General features: G+C 45.0%; 1 protein-coding gene across 1 annotated transcript in view; it reads right to left on the bottom strand.

Annotated features, from left to right (window-relative positions):
• The window catches only part of NAGLU (N-acetyl-alpha-glucosaminidase), a 55,893-nt gene that overhangs the window by 25,500 nt on the left and 8,924 nt on the right, over nucleotides 1-21,469 (bottom strand). The window contains exons 2-3 of the mRNA XM_068123079.2: nucleotides 17,405-17,552; nucleotides 13,530-13,676 (exon numbers count right to left, since the gene is read on the bottom strand). Coding sequence (XP_067979180.2) covers nucleotides 13,530-13,676; nucleotides 17,405-17,552 — 295 coding nt within the window. The remainder of the gene's footprint in view (nucleotides 1-13,529; nucleotides 13,677-17,404; nucleotides 17,553-21,469) is intronic.

Raw genomic sequence — 21,469 nt, 5'->3', positions numbered from 1 at the left:
GAGAGAGAGAGAGAGGAGAGAGAGAGAGAGAGAGAGAGAGAGAGGAGAGAGAGAAGAGATAAGAGATAAGAGATAAGAGAGAAGAGAGAAGAGAGAAGAGAGAAGAGAGAAGAGAGAAGAGAGGAGAGAGGAGAGAGGAGAGAGGAGAGAGAGGAGAGAGAGAGAGAGAGAGGAGAGAGAGAGAGGAGAGGAGAGAGAGAGGGAGGAGAGAGAGAGAGAGGAGAGAGAGAGGAGAGAGAGAGGAGAGAGAGACTTTGACTTTTAAGCTCTTTTTATTATAAAAGTATAAAACAAGAGTACCACCAAAAGCAATTCAATCAGGGCAATCAGTAAAATCATAGCAATCCCGGAAGGAAAAAACAATCGGTGCACTGCAAACCCAGCAACAGAAAGGGTGCAAATACCAGAAAAAAAACAACACACGATAAGAAACACCCGCACTGTATTATACAGAAATTAACAATTTGTTTTCTTGGACCTCACAAATCCCTCCAACACACCAGGTCGCAGCAAAATTAGCAAGGTCGTTTGCCGTTTGGACACAGCCAAATTCAAGCTTGAGCCTTGCTGACACCAATGAACTAAAAAACACCATAATACTGCATTCCTGCATGGGTCTGCCGCCCAGCTTCGCCTTCCGCGACAGGTATACGGCCAGTTTAGCAGTAGCGGTTAGGAACCCGAATACAATGGATGTGGTTCCCTTTTTGGGAGGAAAGCCAAAGATGTAAGCTTTCAAAGAAAAGGTAACCTGCAATCTATGGGAAATAAAATTTAACCAATGAAACAAAGGAGAAAGTCTTTCACAATTAATGAAAGCATGAAACAAATCTTCCCTCACCGGACAAAAGGGGCAACAGCCGGAAATGGGGGAAAAAAAACGGATGACAGCATTGGAAGGAACAATCCAGTGGGCCAAACGCCACTGAAGGTCACCTGTTCTTTTAGAAATAAGTCCAGCATACATTGTATCCCATAAAGGCTCAGAGGGGGGACCGGGAGGCAAGAGTCCTTTCCACCGGGTAACCCCAGCTAGAGGTGGGTCCCCAAGAAGAAGTTTCACACAAGACCTATAAATACTCTTGCTGCTCATAACATGGAAGGGGGGTGACCCTGCGCTCATGGGGGGCAGCTCGTTTGGGGTAAAAGCGACTCCTAATTTTGGGACTGTGGGCTCAACCTCTACGTCCTGCGTCCAATGTAGGCCTAGCTGGTGGCCCCTTCGGATCACCGCTCTTAGTATGTTCTCGATTTGCCTCCTGGACCGAACACCTGTTAGGTCCGCCAGCTCGTTCGCAGGCTTCCATCCCTGTCCAGAGTCGTGTCGGAGATGACACACTTTCAGGATGTTGGCCGCTATAAAATGCTGGCAGAAGTCGCGACTCCTCGGGATATCGGGGAAAAGTGGGTTGAAAAATAAAGGCTCATGTGCATACATGTTAGTGCCATACGAGTCTGTTTGGCGACTTATCGAAACGCCCTGCCAGGCATTCAAGAGGCTCTGATAAAAAACTGGGAGCAGAGATGTATCGATGTGTTGAAGGTTGGTCAGGAAAAGTTCCTGTCCGTATCCGAGCCTCCCAGCTCGTTGAAGAATGGAGCAGGCTAAGGGCTTTCCTGGTAGGTGTTCTGCATAAAGCAAGCGTTGGATGGAGCGGAGCCGGAAGGCCAACAGGCGGCATTTCACATCGACTAGGCCGTGACCACCCTCGGCCAAGGGACAACATATGGCGCTGGGTCGAAGCCAGTGGTAGCCTCCCCAAAAAAAATCCACCAGTTTCCTCTGGATAGCTTGGAGCAAAACCTCCGGTGGTTGCAGGCAGATGAACCGGTGCCACAAAAGGGTAGTGACGAGGTTGTTGACAACTAGCGCGCGACCCTTTTAGGAAAGGTGGGGTAGAGCTCTTTTCCATCGGCTCAAACGCCCGTCTACCTGGTCAATGATCCTGTCCCAATTGTTCTGGGCATACTGAGGAGGTCCGAGGAAGACGCCCAAATACTTGATGCCATCGTTTGCCCACACTAGTTCTGCAGGAAGGGGAGGTGGTGGTAATAACGGTGGCATAGGTAAGTCGTTTTTTGGAAAGGGGATCCACAGAGCCTTGCTTTTCCCCCAATTACACCTTAATGATGAGGCAAGGTTGAAGTCCGACAAACACTTTGCCATGGCGTCACTGTCGCATTTTCTTTTTATAATGACACAAAGGTCGTCGGCATAAGCTGACAGGGTCAAAGGTGGGTGTCCTGGAGAAAGGACAAGTCCAGGGATATCCTTTCTGAGGGCGATTAAGAGGGGCTCCAAGGCGAGGGCAAATAATAGACCTGAAAGTGGACAACCTTGCCTTACCCCTCTCTGAACCTTTATGGGTGGGCAAAATTCGTTGTTAACTTTGATCAAGCTGGAGATGTTTGCATATAACAAAGCTATGTAGGCTCTAAAATTAGTGCCAAGCCCGCAAGCTTGTAACACATGACACAAAAACTCATGATCAATGCTATCAAAGGCTTTTGCAAGGTCAAGAAACACCAATCCAAAATCCTCTTTAACACATTTACCAGTTAACAAATCTCTGACTAGGAATATGTTGTCATAGATGGATCTGCCAGGGATGCCGCAACTTTGATCAGGTGACACCAGGTCCCCAATAACTGTCTTCAACCGGTTCGCAAGGACCTTGGAAAACAGTTTGTAATCCGTGCACAACAAAGAGATCGGACGCCAGTTTGACAGGTGTCGGAGATCGCCAGTCTTGGGTAGCAGGCAGAGTACTGCTCTTCTAAAACTGAGCGGTAATTCTCTGGATAAAAGAGATGCATCCAGAACATTGAGCAGCTCTGGGCCCAAAATGTCCCAAAATGCCGAAAGAAATTCGGCCGGTAGGCCATCGATGCCAGGGGCTTTTCCCGACTCCATCTCAGCGAGTGCACCGGATAGCTCTGGAAGGGTAATTGGAGCATCCAGTTCCAGACGTTGGGCCTCAGCCACGGAAGGAAGACGAGAGGTCAAAACATTCATCATTTCGTGAGAAACTGTTTTGGCCTTGAAAAGTTCAGAAAAGAAATCAATTATATTTAATCTTATATCACTCGGATTTGTTAGGATGTTCCCCCCTGGGTCCAAAACCGAAGATATGAGTCGTGCTGGTTTCTCTACAGTTTCTAGGTGAAAGAAAGCCTTAGTTGGGGTATCTGAAACCTTTATATTTTGTATTCTTAGCCGAACTAGTGTGCCCGCTGCTTTTTCATGGATCAAATCCCTTAATTGGGCCTTCTTCTCGAGTAGCAACCGATAGTTCACTGGGTTGCTCTCATTGGCCAACTTGCTCTCTAACCTTAAGATGTCTGCTTCCAAGCAAGCCATCGTGATATGTTTTACATTGGTACAGTGCGAATTAAATTGTTGACAAAAAACTCGAATTTGGGCCTTTAGGTTATCCCACCAGAGGCTAATTGAGGAGAAAGAAGATTTTTTAGTACTCATTTCAGCCCAGAAATCACGAAAGGAGTCTGTAAATAAACTGTCTTCTAAAAGTTTAACGTTAAACTTCCAGTAACTATTTCTGCATGTGGGTCGAGGAAAAGAAAGATCTAAGGTTACCATATGGTGGTCTGAAAACAATGACGGAAAACAACCTGACGAGGCCGCGACGTTCTTAAAGGGTACATTTATGTACCAGCGGTCGAGTCTTGCCGAAGACACCCGGCCATTGGCACATCGACACCAGGTAAACTGGACTATGTTGGGGTGGTGCAATCGCCAAACATCCAGTAGACCGGCCGTCTTAAAGAAACGGGATAGGTCCGCATGGGACTCGGGGTGGGGTTCTGCCGAGTTTCTATCTTTCGAAGGGTCAAAGGTGCAATTAAAGTCACCACCAATGCACACACATTGGTCGAGATCAACTGATTTCAGGTGGTTTACCATGGAGGTGAAGAAGGCCTTTCGGTCCCTGCTCTCACTAGGTGCGTACACATTGAAAATGGTACAGCGGAAGTTTTGATGTGCAAGCTGAAGGGAAATAAGCCGGCCTTTTATGACTTCCTGAAAATGACAAGACTCAAAAGCTAGGCCTGGCTTTAGAAAAAACCCAACCCCAGCAGATGAGGCTGACAGATTGCTAAAATAGCATTGCCCTTTGAAAGTTTGGCACCAGTCATGTTCCACATTAGGTGTGATGTGGGTCTCTTGTAGTAAAAGAACATTTGCCTTTTTACGGTCAAACAAGTTTTTGACTTGGGCCTGACGGAGGTGACTTGCACCCCCACCATTCATGTTTAAGGTCGCAAAGGAAATGTTTTTCATTCCGTGGTAATGAAATCGCCCTGTGCTTGGGAACACTCTGCACCTGCTCGGGTAACAAACTTTCTTAACCTGTGGAGTTGAGATTTCGTCAGGTCAAAATCCTCACGCGCTTTGATTATTGACTTTGCGGTGCACATGAATGCAGCCAAGTCAGGGAAATAGTCTTTAATGACAATGTTGCGGTGACGATACGTTTCGTTAAGGAAGGTAAGAACGAGTTGAGGGGATACCTGCGAGTGACCTGTCATCGCTTGTGACAGCGCGGTTGCCTCAATGTCATCTTCGGACTCAGACACGTCAGATAACATGTCGTCGGGATCTGGGGTATTTCCCGCTGCCCCCGCGGTCTTGTCTGGAGGCACCTTCACAAGTTTCTCAAGGTGTTCCCGAGAGCACTCGTTAACACTTTGGTGGATATTTGTATCTGGGGTCGGAGCTTGGGTTTGAGATCCCGGCAAACTCAGATTTGCTGGCCCCGTTTGTACAGTGGGAACGTTTATTGAATCCTTAGTCTGCTCGGTATTTAAAGGGGGGGCAGGCGGAAAAACATTTCCCAGCTCGGAAATGGTAATACTTTCACTGGAGGTTTCGCACTCGGAAACTTCCAGGTGGGAGGTACAAATTTTATTTTTTGGCTCATTTACATAATGAGACTCACTGGTGTCATTGGCAGCGGTATCCATGTTCTCGGTTAGTGAGGGAATGTCAGAGGGGCACTCGGACACATGTGCACCGGAAATGGTGCCGCCCATGACCGCCTTCTTTGCAGCACCAGCGAAACTGCTTGGAGCTGGTGCTCTTCGCTTTTTAGCAAACACTATGGATTCTTCGTTCATGGGTTCGGGAAAGGGGGCAATGCTAGTTGTGTCAGTCGCATCGGTGGGTGTCATCACATTGGAATCGAAAAGCACCGGTGTGACAGACGACTCAGTCGGGGTGTCAGAAGGTACGGTCGGGGTGTCAGAAGGTACGGTCGGGGTGTCGGAAGGTACGGTCGGGGTGTCAGAAGGTACGGTCGGGGTGTCAGAAGGTACGGTCGGGGTGTCAGAAGGTACGGTCTGGGTGTCAGAAGGTACGGTCTGGGTGTCAGAGGGTACGGTCGGGGGGTCAAAGGGTACGGTCGGGGGGTCAAAGGGTACGGTCGGGGTGTCAGAAAGTACGGTCGGGGTGTCAGAAGGTACGGTCGGGGTGTCAGAAGGTACGGTCGGGGTGTCAGAAGGTACGGTCCGGGCGTCCGAAGGTGCGGTCGGGGTGTCAGAGGGTACGGTCCGGGTGACGGAAGGTACGGTAGGGGTGACAGGAGATACGGTCCGGGTGACGGAAGGTACGGTAGGGGTAACAGGAGATACAGTCCGGGTGTCAGCGAGCATGGTCGGGGTGTCGCAAGGCGCGGTGGAGGGATTGGCCTTTTTGCAAGCCCTTTCGTTATGTCCCGGTTCACCACACTTCGGACAAGCGGCCCTAGGACAGAATCTTTTAACGTGTCCGAATTCTCCACAATTAAAGCAAGTTAAAGAGGCTGAGGAAGCATACATGTGGTATTCCCGATCATCCAACGATACTTTAAAGGATATATTTAAACCTGTATCAGCTCCGCGATCCGGGAGGATCATGTACACCTGCCTCCTAAAGCTCATTACGTGTTTAACACGATCGCTGCGACACCCGAGCGGAATCATTGAGATTCGGGAAACAATTTTTCCATAACGAGACAGAACGGATAGGAGTTTCTCGCCTGGCACAAATGGTGGAACGTTGGATATTGTTATCTTGGTAGCTGGCGTATCCATAGGGGATACCGTTATATAATGACCCCCTTTTATGGTTAGACCGGTACTAACGACGTCATGAACGAGTTTTTCTTCTGACACGAAGACAACAAATTTCTGGTTCATTCGTGACGCCGCACGAACATTACCGTCTCCTATGATGGATCCCACGGCAAGGATAATGTCCTCAGTAGGAGCTCCTTCGGGCGGAACACATGCGAATGCATGCTTACGCGTTAAATTTTCGAACGCCTCGTAACGAGAGCGTGTATTCGCCATACCGGCGAAATCCCCCCCCCCCCCTTGTCCGAACCGGACAAGAAGGTATCAAACCTAAATAATCGAACTAAAGTAAATAATAAACGTGCATTATAAGCACAAAAAAGGCTTACAAAGCGTCGTCAAAGCCAGTAGGCCGCACCCAAAATGGGCTCGCTCTCAATCCTCTCTCTCTCGAAGACAAGGGTGCAGAACGGATGAAAACACGATGCCGAAGCACACAGGATGGAAAAGGAGAGGGAGGGGGGGGCAGGGGAGGGCAAGAGAGGGGGGAAAAACTCACAACGGACTCACCAAAACACCGAGCAGTTGCTCACAGCCGCCATGACGCTACACCCAACGCACCGACAGCCGATAGGTGGCGCCAGAGAGAAGAGAGAGAGAGAGAGAGAGAGAGAGGAGAGAGAGAGAGAGGAGAGAGAGAGAGAGGAGAGAGAGAGAGAGGAGAGAGAGAGAGGAGAGGAGAGAGAGAGAGGAGAGAGAGAGAGAGAGGAGAGAGAGAGAGAGGAGAGAGAGAGAGAGAGGAGAGAGGAGAGAGGAGAGAGGAGAGAGAGAAAGAGAGAGAGAAAGAGAGAGAGAGAGAGACAGACAGACAGACAGAGACAGAGACAGACAGAGACAGAGAAAGGTAGGAAACTTTGAAAACAGCAAGTAAGAGGGTTGGATTAGAAAGGGTTAATAAAGACAGGAATACCTATTCAAGATGGTGCGTGACATGAGGACGTGGTGCATTGAATGCTTGAAGTGCTTGAGAAAAGAGTGGGGTAAAAACATCCTCTAAAAGATGGTTCCTTAGATGGGAAAAGTGAGGAGCAAAGGAGTTGACTGTGTGAATGAAGGATGTCAAAAAGCCAGGAATGAAGGTGGCGTTTAGAGCCACAGGCAGAGAACTTGGCAAACAAATCAGGATGCCAGAATGTATTGAATGCGCGATATATGTCCAGGGAGACGGTCCCAACCTCTTGTTTGAGATTGAGGGCCTCCAACCATTGCTGGGAGAGGAGCAGAAGCATAGCCAGAATTTAGTGACTGGGGCAGAATCCAAACTGATGGTCAGAGATGAGACTGGTTGAAAACAAGAAAGACTTAACATATTGTTGCGGAACCCAACGTCGGCCTATGGTTCCCCTTTGAGGGGGGATTAGTCCCCTCGTTTGTGACTGACCGACGCGGTCCCTGAAGCTGCACCGCGACCTCCGGAAAGGCCGGTGCACAGCCCCGTTCGTACCGCGGACAGATGTTACTTGATTGCCGAGCGGTGTTTAGCAACCGCAGCACGAACTGTTACCAAGACTAACCCGATCCTGAAACGTTGGCCAAAATCGTGCCACAGGTGTCCAATGAGGGAAAAGACAACAACGACGGATGTAGAGGAAAGAAAGGCAAAGGGTAAGAAATACAAATATGATTTATTTACTATTTACACAATTGAAAGCAACCAAGGAGGAGGAAGGATAATAAAATAAAAACAGAAGAAGAAGAAGCAGACACAGTGCACCTTAGCTTACCTATGCAGTCTTACTTAACCCAGGACAGAACAAACAAAAGACAGACTCACACGAATGGGGAATGAAGGCAGGAACGATTGGCTGGAAGGAGGGGAAGGTCCAACTGGAACCGGAGCACGGTCGGGCCGGGAGTGAGCAGCCGCCGCCCCCTTCTCGATCGGCACGTTCAGCAGCCGCCGTTCCTTCGCGGCCACGGTCAAAAACTGCCGTCAGAGCTCAAAGCTGTGGTGGTTTAAAGCTCATGGGACATCCCTCTCTCCTCTCCTGGATCACGCAGCTCGTCTCAGGTGCGTCGCATGCTTTTTAAGCGCTCATCCTCTGTGCTCATCTCCGTAGCTCATCTGGACATCTCCGTAGCTCATCTGCACTCATCTCTTGCGCATCTCTCTCTTGGGGGGTGTCGTGGCGCGGGTTATATAGGCCACACCCTTCAACCTTCGCGAACCTACTCGATGGTTCTCCCCACGCCCTCTCAAAGCCAAACCCCTCGTTCTGGGTTGGTCGGCAAGGGCTGGCTCACTCCTCTCTATGACGAGGTGGAGACACGCCTTTCTTCTCCGAGCCGACCGCGTGCTCAATGGAGGCAAATGCAGTTGGTAATAAAGGCTTTAGGAATGGGAATGAAAGGGAATCTACTCTATTTGAATTCGGTGCAATGGAGTATTAATTAATGGAAGACAAAGCCTTAACCTAATACACAGAATAAGGAAATAACTACCAACAAGGAGGAAATCTATGATTGGCTAACGTGATTGTATATGACTTAACTAAGGGACGCCCTTTGACCTTTATACACAATAACTGGAGGAAGGAGGGTGATATTTTTACAACAATAAAAAAAACACAATTCTCATTTCCGCAACAATATTTTGCCAATAATTTGCACACAAGCAAAGGATGCAGGAAGTATTCCTGCACATTATTACCAAATATAACCACTCCAGGGGTCCCAGCCACTTTGATTGACAAAATAATAGGAAAAATAGGAATTCTGATCACAAAAAATAGGAGTTTAATAGGAAAAAACTAGGAAGTAATAGCACAGATTTCAGCATTGGAACAACATCGGTAGCTTTATTGCTGCAAGATTTATGCAAATACATGTACATGTATGGGCATGGACACACCCCCAATGAACTTGGGCCCACCCGTCTTAACATCGACAACAAAAACTATGACTTCTTCTTTTTGGCAGCCACCATGGACTCTATCAAAGTCTGCTTTTTCTTCTCCACTTTTCTCTGCGCCTCCCTGGTTTCCACCATACGAGTCTGTGTCTCTTGAATCTTTTTCTGAGCAGACTCAAGCATGGCCTGAGCTACTGCAATTTCAGTCATGTCACCTTTCTTAAGCGCCACCTTAAGCTTTTTATTTGCTTGATCAAGCAGACTGTTGCTAACAGTCAGTGACATCTGCTGAGATGACTCTTTTGCTGCCAGAGATTTCTCTGTTTTCTTCAAGTCCTCGCTCTTACGAGACAGCTCCACTGCCTTCTCTACAGCAATCTTAGCTGTTCTCTCTCTTTCTTCTTTCTCTTGCCTGGTTTTCTCCCTGGCTTTCTGTTCATCTTCCTTGGCTTTTCGTTCTTCTTCAAGTCTCTGCATATAGTGCATGTGAGCAAAACGTCCTAACGAGAGGAGTCCCTTTGTGACTGGGACCATTTCGGGCCGGTCACCATACAATCTCATGCCATCCATTGTTGCACGGAGACCATTGATTGATGCCTCGCTCAGACTAACTCTCTCCTTGGTGACACTTTTCCCACTGATTGAGAACGCGCGTTCCACGTCACTGTTTCCGTGAGACAGTGCAAGGACAATCCTTATCATTTGTCTCACTTGGGGGAATTTACAGTTTCCCGTACAGCCTTTTAAAGCCAACACTTTTCCCCAGTAACTGTCCACTCTCTTCATGCAGACTTCTTCTTCATTCTCCTGTGTTTCCTGGGACCAGTCAGTAGGAATGGCTTCCTCTTGGTACACCTTCCATTCATCTGCAATGCTGTCACTGTCAATATTCCTCTTCAGCTGTCTGGACAGGCTCTTGGCTGATTCAAGAGACCATGCAGCAGTCCTGTTTTGTGGCTGCAGACATCTGGCATTCTTCAGGATTTTGTTTGTCAATGGAAGCTTCTTTTGTAGGTGTACTATGGCTGCCTGGTAGCACTTCCTCATCCCAAGATACATCCTTTCCCTCTCAGAGACTTTCAACTTAGCGATACACCGTCGGGTATCCTCTCCCACACCCATGGATTCATTCTCCAGCTGGTTTGCAACAATGGAAACATCAAGGTTTGAGATGTCTTTCACAGCATCAACTGAAGGAGTCTTCATAATTCTTCTGATCAGTTTTTTGAGCAGGTCATGGAGTTTGTCATATAGAATGTGCACAAGTGGTTGCTCTGACTGGAAGAAGGTGAGGAACTCTGCAAATGTTGCTGCCAAGAACTTCAGGAAATGCAGTTGAGCTTTTATTTCCGGTCGCTGTAGTTCTGTTTTGATTCTTTTGTACCTGGGTTTAAACATGTCCTTTGGCTGCTGCTTTGGAAGAAATACCAAGAAATACTCTTTGAGAGATTCCCAGATCTCTATCAGCCGCTCCACTGCAGGTCCCAGTGTCAACCACCTGCACTCGACATGCTTCAAAGGCTTTTTTGGAACAGCACCCAATTTATGCTGAATGTCTTGAAAATCAACAGATCTAGCAGCAGAGCCTTTGAACCAGTAGAAAATGTCCACTGCAAGCTCAGTTAGGTTTCCACAGTACTCTGCAAGTCCTTTGGCAAAAGCATTGTGTACTGTATGGAGAGTACATGTCCCTACATCAAGGAGACCAGGGCCCCTGTTGTCGAGAATGGCTTTGTCAATCTGTCTCCACACAGTGGTGCTCACATTAGGCCCATCACTGCCGAGCATGATAATATCCTGAAGCTGCAGTTTCGATTCATCCAAGGCAGAGATTATTTTCCTGGACAAATCTTCTCCAGTTGCATGACCCATGAGGTAAGTTTTGAGGTGAAATACTAATATCTGTTCCTCGGCATCAGACCAATACCGTACACGGATTTCTAGTTGCTTCAAGTTCTGTTTATTGGTGGTTTCATCATACATGAGGCTGAAGCCAGAAGCTGAATTCTTAACATCAGTGACTATCATGTCCTGAAAATAAGGACCTGTGGCTTCGCTAATGAGATATGAAACTTTCGATGAGCTCATTGAGAAACCATCCGGGATAACACCAGGAAACATTGCCTGCAGAAGATCCTTCAAACCGTCACAGGAAGAGTAGCTCAGATTCGAACGAACAACTTTCAATGTCCATAGAAGTTCTGCTTTTGTAATAGCGTCTTTTTTGGACATACAGACTAAAGCTGCACGACTTGGCTCATCTGTAGAAGCTGACCCTGATGCTGAAGCAGATGAAGTTGATGGTTGAACGAATGTCAGCAACGTCTGTGACCCACCCAGCAGTTCCTTCGCACGCTTCAAGTGCCCTTTGTTTTGGGCATGTTGTGTCAGTTGTTTCACACCCTGATTGTCACACCTCACTTCCGAATGGCACAACGAGCAGTAAGCTGAGAACACTGAGGACTTGCTAGGCTGACACCAGTCAGAAAGCCTACATCCATGTCCACTTTTCAACCACTCTGGGTTAAATTTAGTTCTCCCACCAGGCATTATACTGCTGGGAGTATACCTGTCAAAAAGAAAACAAATATGAGATAAGATTAAATGAATTAGCATAGAAAATCCTAACCTGTTAACGCATGAAGTGGAAAGAACTGTGAACCAAACAGTTTTTTTTTCAAAACTGAAACATAAGTTAGTAAAATAATGAGAACAAACAAAGTAATTTAAAGGCAAATCAACAAATTTCTTACCGGTCTGCAGATTATACCTGAAACAAGAAAGATGATAAATAACATGTCCTAACATGTTTACCACCCGATAATTGCATTTTCTCCACTGCTGAATAGCTTGAACACTAATCTGAGTTCAAGCTAAGCGATGACAATTCAATTATGTATCTTTGGTATTGTTGTTGTACTATCTTCAGAAGATTATGAAACAACAAGACTTTAACAGTCTTTATTGTTTTTTGTTTGTTTGTTTTTTTATTGTCCTACATTGCTTGCATTACCTATTGTGCAGCATTGCGTATGTAAATTTTAATTCTACTGTAATTTTGTTAAAAGCTGAATATGCAACTACCACACGAAAGTATACAGAATTAAGTTGTAATCCCTATTTTGTGTCGTGGTCCTTCTTTATTATCTGCAATTAAATGATGAAATGTGTGAATTGTCGATTGAATTAGTTCTTTGCCAAATACTATTAGTTTTAGGCAAAATACAATCTCATTGTAATAAGCGAAAGATTGAGTTAAACATGTAGTATCAAATGTCAATGTTTAGCAAATTAGTAGAAAAGTTCAATTTCAGGTAGAATCTTTAGGGAAAGGTTGTTAGTAATAACTGAATAACCGCAAAGTTCACAGTTGGTTTTGTTACTCTAAGTAAAGTACAAACCTTAAAAATTGAGCTCAGCTGAACTTTTGAAATAAGACAAAGGACAATGATAATGGTCAAGGTATCATTCAGTCATTCTTCACAAAGTATATGAGATAATCCAAGAGAAATGCGTGATAAACATAGTTATATTATTTTCATCTCATTTTATCTTTTATAATTCTGTTACTGAATAGCATGAAGCACGAATCATAAAGGTAAAACAATTGTTTGGAAGGATATACTTAATATTAGGACAAAGTCAAAAATAACAATAACATAATATACATAAGATATACATATCATTTCCAGTCGAGATCAATAACAACACGTACTTTACACCATGGTGTAAACGACATGCCTCCACTTCGTACAGTATTTATTTGTGACGTCATCACTGCATACTCAATTTTTCCTCAACACTGCACTTTGTTGAGTCCTCAAAAATGCACTCACCACTTGTGAAATCGATCGAACAAACGGTTTTCGAGAAAAAGACAAAGAGACATATGTTCTTCGGGGATTTGAGCTTAAAGTCGTTTTGGAAATTTGTCTTGCGATTATGGACCCAGAAAGCAATTCCATGGCTGACGATTGGTATAGGAATGTCTGTTCTGACGCTTAGATACAGAAATTCTACTAATTAATATATCAATTTAAATTTTGGAACATTGAGGGTTAAAAAATAGGAAAAATAGGAATTTCCACCAAAAAATAGGAGATTTATAGGATCCTATTAAAAAGTAGGAATAAATAGGAAAAATAGGAGGGCTGGGACCCCTGCCACTCGGTGATATAGGCCTCGAGCCTTGGGTCCGGTGCGGGCTCAAATAGCTTGGTGTGTGACAGTACATAGTACCCTTTCCTTGACTCTTACAGATGGTAGAAAAATGAATGCACAATGTCATTGTATTGAGAATAATAGATTTACTACACGTGATAATAAGTTGTGTTGGGCAAGTTTGAGAAGTTTATGTTAAAAACAGTTAAAGATAATCAGGCTGAATAGTAATATATCAATCATCGCATCTGATCTAGGCTCTGCTACAAATGAGGATATATGTACAGCACAGAAAGTTGTAGATAAAGCTTCCCGATAAATGGAAACGCGGAAACAAATAAACAAATCACACGTGTCATGTTTGAGTCCTTCCAGTCAATACTTGCAATGCGTGTTGCTGTTGGTGCCATGATGAGGGTAGAGGGCCAGCCCAGCTGTGAAGGTTTCCCATGCGTGCCCAGGCCAAGAAGGCTGGACCCGTGAAATGTGCATCAACTTCCTTCTGGCTCATCCCCAAGGACAGGTACACCTACCGGAATAAAGTCTAACTTAAAAAAAAAAATTCTAAGTATAACAAGTACTGACAGTATTTTATATTTCCAATCGGAAATATATAAAAATTCTAATCCATGATCATTTTCATCACTAACCTTTATTCAACCCAAAGGTGAGAAAATAAATATCTGGCTAAATAAAATTAATGCCTATAGGAATATAAAGCTCATCTCATGTGACAAGGTCGTCAACTGGTTCAAAATGATACAGGTAATAAAATCTCCTTCGGTGTGAATCCTTTCTTGGGCAGCAATGAGCCTTGATCTCTCTTGGGCAGACCATATTACGAAGATGGCCTCCAAAGCCAGCCTCGCAAGGCTGGGCATCCACATCGAGCAAGGTCTTTCCTTGGCCAATCTGAACTTTTGACAACCCCCAGGCCTTCATTCATAGCTCGACGGAGTGCGGATCTTCAATCTGGGCTGGCACCACACCTCACAAATTGCCCTTCTTGATTCTGTGGAAAGCAAGGCCATCAAAATCATTGGGATATCCTGCGATGAAGCAGAGTGTCTAGTCCTGTTACTTTCGCATTACAGGCAAGTGGTGGCCTCTGTGTTCTCCTACCTCATTTTTGGTATTGTACCCTCTTTGGCTCTGTTTATTGCACCCAGGTTTCTGCTGGGTTCACACTATCTGCCAGCAACCCTCTTCTTGTTAAACTCCAAAACTCCAGGTTCTCAGCTCCCTTCACTCATTTGCTCTTCCTTTCGGTCACCTGTGGAAGCAACTACCCCAGTCTGTTCAGTCCCATTCTTCCCTCCATGGCTTCAAGACAGCTGTTTACCACTACCTCAGGTGATTCTCCATCCATACTCATGATCTCTTCTTCCCCAAATTACCCCATTCCCAAGCATTCCCCTTTTACAGGTTATTGTGATTTTACCTTCTCTGTCTCACCTCTTTTTGTTTGTCAGTTGGTTTGTTCCTTTTCTGTTTCATCCCTGCTTTCCCCTTGCTCCTCTTGCTGTGTTTCATTCAGCTTGTGCACATCTTGTTCATCCTACGTGTCCTTCTCCCTCTCCCCTTGATCTCACTCTATCATTCCTACTCTGCTGTTGCTGTTTCCCCCTTTCAATTTTGTTCCATTCCATTCTGCTCCAGCTCTTCCACGAGCTTCAAACATGCATACAAAACTAGAACGGCACTGGGTAGATGCATACCTCTGCAAGGCTGAACAGTTTATGTTTTTTTATCCCACTGATAGGCCGGATCTGGATTCGGACCTGACACAAAATCTAATCGGTTTGTTCTCGTCACCTAACCAACTCGTCCACCAAGTTTAGTCATAACTCGTCCATAACCTTTTTGAATATCATGTTATATATCGCTTTCCGATCTCTCAATGGTGAAGAATCACTTAAAAATTAAATAATTCCCGTATTCGAATCCATATTCAGATCTTCACCAAAATCGAATCGATTCGTTCTTGTCGCTTACCCAACCGGTGCACCAAGTTTCGTCCAAATCCGTCCATAACTATTTGAGATATCCTGCTATATGCCGGTTTTAACCCGATCGCTCAATGGTGAATAACCACTTAAAAAATTAAATAATTCACGTATTTGAATTCATATTCAGATCTTCACCAAAATTGAATCGATTCGTTCTCGTCAGACACCCAACCGGTCCACCAAGTTTTGTCCAGATCCGTCCACAACATTTTTGAGATATCCTGCGCTTTCCATAGTTTTTGGCCCAATCTCCCAATGGTGAAGAATCACTTAAAATTTTATACTAGCCCGATCCGAATCCAGGTCTTCACCAAAATCTAATCATTTCGTCCTTGTCACATCCACTACCTCTCTGCCAAATTTTGTCCGAATCTGTCCACAACTTCTTGAGATATCTTGTTCACAGAGAGACAAACAAACAGACAGGGGTGAAAACATAACCTCCATCCACCTTCGGTGGCGGAGGTAACAACACAAAGAAACAGAGAACAGATCCAGACATATATATACACAGGCAGATGACTGTGCTCATCTGTGAGCTGCTCCAACAACCGACACGCATTCGTTTTACTGCAGCCGACGCAATCGGCAGCCTGCGCTGCAGCATGACTAATGTTGATTCTCAAACTGATATTGTTTGATGTTATTTGTCTGTTATTCAGAATGATCATCTTGACTTTCTTTATGGCTTCAGATTTTGCCGCAGAAACTGCTCACCTGATGTGCGGCTCATCACCAACACGAATAATCAACTTCAGCATCTTACAAATCACACATTCAAGTTTTTCAGTGGCATGCAGTTGTTGTTATATATTTCTTAAAGATTAACCAACTAAGTACATGGGATGAGACCTCTCCAAGGAATAATCCTGGTTAGGGTTTGCAAATTCAACCTGAATGTTCCATTCACAAAGTGACATGAAGGGAAAAAAATTGTTTGCCCATCTACGATTCAGTGAGGAAATTTATTTGAGAAGAGGTATTCATTACGTCCGCTAGTGAAGGTGGACGGAGGTTATGTTTTCACCCCTGTCTGTGAGCAGGATATCTCAAAATGTTCTGCACGGATTCGGCCCGAAATTCGGCGAGGAGCTTGGGTGTGTGACAAGAACAAGCCGATTCGATTTTGGTTTAGGTTCAGATTCAAATCCGGCCTATCAGTTGGATGAATGAATGAATGAATGATCGTTTTAAGGCCATTTTCCCCGCTAGAGCGGGGGTTAGCCTTGCGGGCCCTATGACAATCATGGTTCCCTGTTTGAGGCAATGTTTTTATGGCCGGATGCCCTTCCTGACGCCAACCCTTGGTCACGCTCTTAGGATGCGCAGGGATACGGTGTACCTATTCTAAATCGGGGTACACACCGGGATCATTCATCCCAGCAAGCTGGTACTCAATTTGCCGACCTCGGAAGGATGACAGGCTGAGTCAACCCCCCTGGCGTTAAATCAGCGATCGACCGGGATTCGAACCCAGGATCCTAGGATCCCAAGCCGGCCCCCTAACCGCTAAGCCAACACCAGGCTGGATACAAATGTAAATGCTGGATACATTTTGGATACAAAATGTAAACTGTTCAGCCTGGTGGAGGGCGGTGTGCGCTCTAGTGCACTGACGGAAGTGCCGTTCTAGTTTTTCATGCAACAACCTGTGCTGTAGAGCATTGTGGATTTGCCATTATACAGACCTGTGCAGGATGTTGTCACAAAAATGCAAAAATATGTCCTTGTCATAATAAACTCGGTTTTCTGGTATCTGAAATTTGATCATTTTGATCTGAAATTTGATCACTCGGTCATTGCTTGCATCAGAGAATAGGCTGGCATGAGGGCCTGCAGGTATGTAGCTATCTAGCCTGGGTTTGAATCTCAACCCAGCTATAAACTGTTATTGTGGCGTTTTGCAAACAGGGCGAGGCATCAATGTGCGTGCGTCATTCCTCGGATGGATGTTAAGCATGGTGTCCCATCTTGCAGCATTAGTTGGTGGACGTTAAAGATCCCACAGTGTCCTTCACGAAGTGTAGACGAGTTATTGCCGGCACCATGCACAAATTACAAATTCCTGTTTCACCTGCATGAGGCCATGTGATAACCCACAGCCAGGTGCTGCAGAAGGACAACAACTGCCTGTTGGAGAATATCATGGAAGTTTTTTGACTTCCACTGTAAATTCAAAATTTATTTCACAATTCATTTTAAAGCTTCTGAAGCCTGTTGCATGTGAAGATAAAGCTCCATGGCATACCTTTTGCCAGACTGCCTCTTGACCTGTGTATGCGAGGGCCAGGTTAATGCCATGCAGGGCCATCCAATCAATCTCGTCCTCCCAGCGCTTCCATGACCACCAAACAAAAGAGTAACTCGCAGTACAGACGTTCTGGTAGAACAGGAACCTGGACAAAATGGCAGATGCATATGATCTTTAAAGGAGAACCCCAATGCTCAGACCACCTCAACACTAATCCATCCCTTGATACCCTACAAAATAGATATGAAGTCTTTTTCCAATTTCTAAATTGGGTAATTTTAGATATTTAAAAATATTTAATTTTCCACTTGGAAGTCGACCGCCATATCCGAACAGTCTACGCGAATTTCTACAAATATGCCTAGTCGATGTGTCCTTGGCGGTTGTAATAATACAAACTGAGATGGTTTCATGCTACACCAATGGCCGAAAGATCCGAGTGTTGCCAGAAAATGTACTAGGATTGTCTGAAATACCCGAGTGTGGAACGGGCCGACAAGATGCTCCCTTTTGTACTCGGAACATTTTGCAGAGCATTGTTATGAAACAACAGAGATGGTTGAATCTTGTGGTTATCCACCATGATTGATAGAGGATGCCATCCCAATGATTAAGCAGAATAAACAACCGTCACTCGAAACTGAAACACCATCTCTACCGGCTACCAGCATATGGACATGGGCGGTTTGAGCGGTGAATCAAATAATAATAATAATAATAATAATAATAATAATAATAATAATAAAGGAGTCTTATATAGCCCCATCAAGCAGAGTTAACGACACTCGTGGCGCTTTACATTATCATGCGAACGCACACACACCGCGCACACACACACAAACATACACACACACAGACACACCTTCACTCTAGCCCTATTCCTCTCCCTCCCCATTCAAAACCCACAGATGTGTACTCCCTCTACTCCTCCCCTCCCTCCCCCGCACATGTACACAGACATACTCTCGATCTCTGTCCCACCTCAAACCAAAGGGAAAACAGGACTTAGACTTTGAAAGACTTGTGAAACAAGAGATTAAAATACCTGTGTATACAGCAGGCCACTGCTGGTGATCGATCTCGCCTTAGCACCAAACCCACATTCTCCCCTCCCTCCTCCACTGGGCCGGGACATGATATGACATGGCACGGCACGACAGCACGGACAGGACGATGGGACACGACACGGACATGACCACAGACACTTGCACTGCATTCAGAAAGTATTCAGGCCCCTTCACTTTTTTCACATTTTGTTATGTTGCAGCCTTATGCTGAAATCGTTTAAATTCATTTTTTCCCTCATCAATCGACACTCAATACCCCATAATGGCAAAGAGAAAACAGGATTTTAGAAAGTTTTGCAAATTTATTGAAAAGAAAGAAAATGAAATATCACATTTACGTAAGTATTCAGACCCTTTGCTATGACACTTGAAATTTAGCTCAGGTGCCTCCCATTTCTCTTGATCATCTTTGAGGGGTTTCTACACCTTGATTGGAGTCCACCTGTGGTAAATTCAATTGATTTGACATGACTTGGAAAGGCACACACCTGTCTATATAAGGTCTCACAGCTGACAATGCATATCAGAGCAAAAACCAAGCCATGAGGTCGAAGGAACTGCCTGCAGAGCTCAGAGACTGTTTTACGGCCGGATGCCCTTCCTGACACCAACCCTTTTTGCCGCCTTCAACGACAAACAGGGAATTACCAGTGAACTGGTACTCAATTAGCCGACCTCAGAAGGATGACAGGCTGAGTCAACCCCCCTGGCATTAATTCGGCGATCGACCGAGATTCGAACCCAGGATCCTAGGATCCTAAGCCGGCACCCTAGCCGCTAGCCCAACACCAGGGATAACATATGAAATATAGTAAGGTAAATATAGTAAGGGAAACATATGAAAATCTGTTAACTAAATTGTTACCAAAAAATTTCTTCACCAATATGTTTGTAAAGGTGTGTAATAACATGTGTTAAAATGTTGAAGGTCAACTCCCGTGGGAAACCCAGAAAAAAAGCTGTTGAATTCGGGTACCGAAAAATTATTTTCGAGAATTTTTATTTTTTTTAATCGGCCCTTAAGTAACTTATGAGGGGTCAAATAAGGGTTTTTCATGATTCTGAGTTGATTGTTAACATTTATATTTCACCACAGACACTCCTTTGTGGAAAAATAATTTCTAAATATATCTCATTTTCTACTTTGCAGGACATGGAGTCTGGCAATATGGATGAAGACGTTACTCCACCTGTGCTCAATTGCTTCATCTGTGCACGCTCGGATACACCAGCTGAAAGGCTCATACAGGCAACTCCAAAGGGATACTCAACTTTATTGAAACAAGCAGAAACTGTCGAAAATGTTACTGTTGTGGAACGTATGAAGGAGGCTCAAAAGGAAGGAAAACTGAGGTACCACCAGAAGTGTAAAAATGATCTGTACAACAACTTTGTTGCAACCACCAAGAAGTCAGCTCAAGCATCAAAGGCAGAGAAAGAGTCATCAAAGTTGAAGAGAAGACGCACTACTTGTGAGTTCAGTTCATCAACTGGCTGCAGTTCTAGAAGATCACAGTCAGTTGACCTCCTGTATAAGGATGTATGCATTCTTTGCAACCAACCAGCCCAGCTCTACAAAAATAATCCAGCACAAGCTAGAAAGAAATACAGAGTGCCAGATAATTTGACTGCAGATACACTGAAGGCAAGCTTGCTGAAGACAGCACGGCGTCGCGGGGATGACTGGGGCACTGAAGTCACTGGACGCCTGGAAGGGATCAACGACTTGGTAGCAGAAGAAACACTGTACCATTTGCGATGCAAACTTATGTTTGCGAGAGGTGACAGTTTGTCCAAGACTGATGAGGAAGGAAAAAGGAAGAGAGGACAGAGGAGTATTGATGAGGAGCGAGAGGCAGTTTTTATTGAATTCTGCGAATGGTTAGACTCAGAATTAGAGCATGGGGTAATGAACATGGACCAAGTCCATGAAAAGCTGCAGGAGTTTGATCAGTCACCAGAGAAGAGCCTTTCTTATTCAAAGCATTGGCTAAAGATAAAACTTCTAGAGAAATACGAAGACACCTTGTATTTCACAACACAGGAAAGAAGGGCAGATGTACTCTGTCTCAAAGATGGCACCGACAATATTCTGCGAGAGCATCATGCTAATCTTGACCATGGAGATGAGAAGACTCAGATCATAAAGACGGCACTCAAGTTCATATCCAATGATATTGCCTTGATTGATTAGGGTCCAAAGTCATACCTCACCACACACAGTATGACTGACATCGATAGTCAGCTGACACTTGTTCCTGCAAGCCTTCAGATGTTCTTGAGACCGATTGTCAAGACAGAGGAAAGAGTTGCCATTTGGGGGCAGAATTTTATTTTGGCCTGTCGACCTCGGTCTGGAGTATTGCCACACCAAATGGGGCTTGCCATACAACTTGATCATAGATTTGGGTCAAAATGGATGCTCAACAAGTTCCACCGGCTGGGATACACTGAGTCTTACACGGAGACACAAAACTACAAATACTGCTTCCTTAGTAGTAGGAGTGGAGATGATGTTCCAAGTACTTCTGGCACTCTTGACACCATTGTGGAGGAAACTGATGAACAGATCAATGATGAGGTTGCGGTTGATGCTGCGCTTGAGGATCAATCAGTGATGACAGCCAAAGTGCCAGCCAGTGAAAGTGAATTGTCAAGTAATGATCAAGTGGTCTTTATGGAGGTTGGGGAAACAAACAATGCAGTCACTCAGTTTGTTGGAGACAATATAGATTTAAACATTGTCTCTATTCACGGAAACACTCCCTTTCACTCAATGGGTTGGATCGAAGTCACCTCTCCGGCACCACCTTTGCCAGATCCACAGACAACAGCAGCTTTCCCCCGGGTGAAGTTGAAGGCACTCGACAAAGCTAAGATCCTGAGAGGAACTGAAGTAAAGATTATTCCATTTACGAACAGGAAACAGATAGGAACGAACGCGATCATGTTTCTCCCCCTCGCTGAGCTTTCCTCCTCCCTGGCTCATGATCAG

This window comes from Myxine glutinosa, chromosome 7 (assembly GCF_964187855.1).
Source record: "Myxine glutinosa chromosome 7, kmMyxGlut1.1, whole genome shotgun sequence".
NCBI classification, from domain to species: Eukaryota; Metazoa; Chordata; class Myxini; order Myxiniformes; family Myxinidae; genus Myxine; species Myxine glutinosa.
Note: the sequence above shows the minus strand (reverse complement) of the source record. Positions and strands in the feature narration are given on the sequence as shown.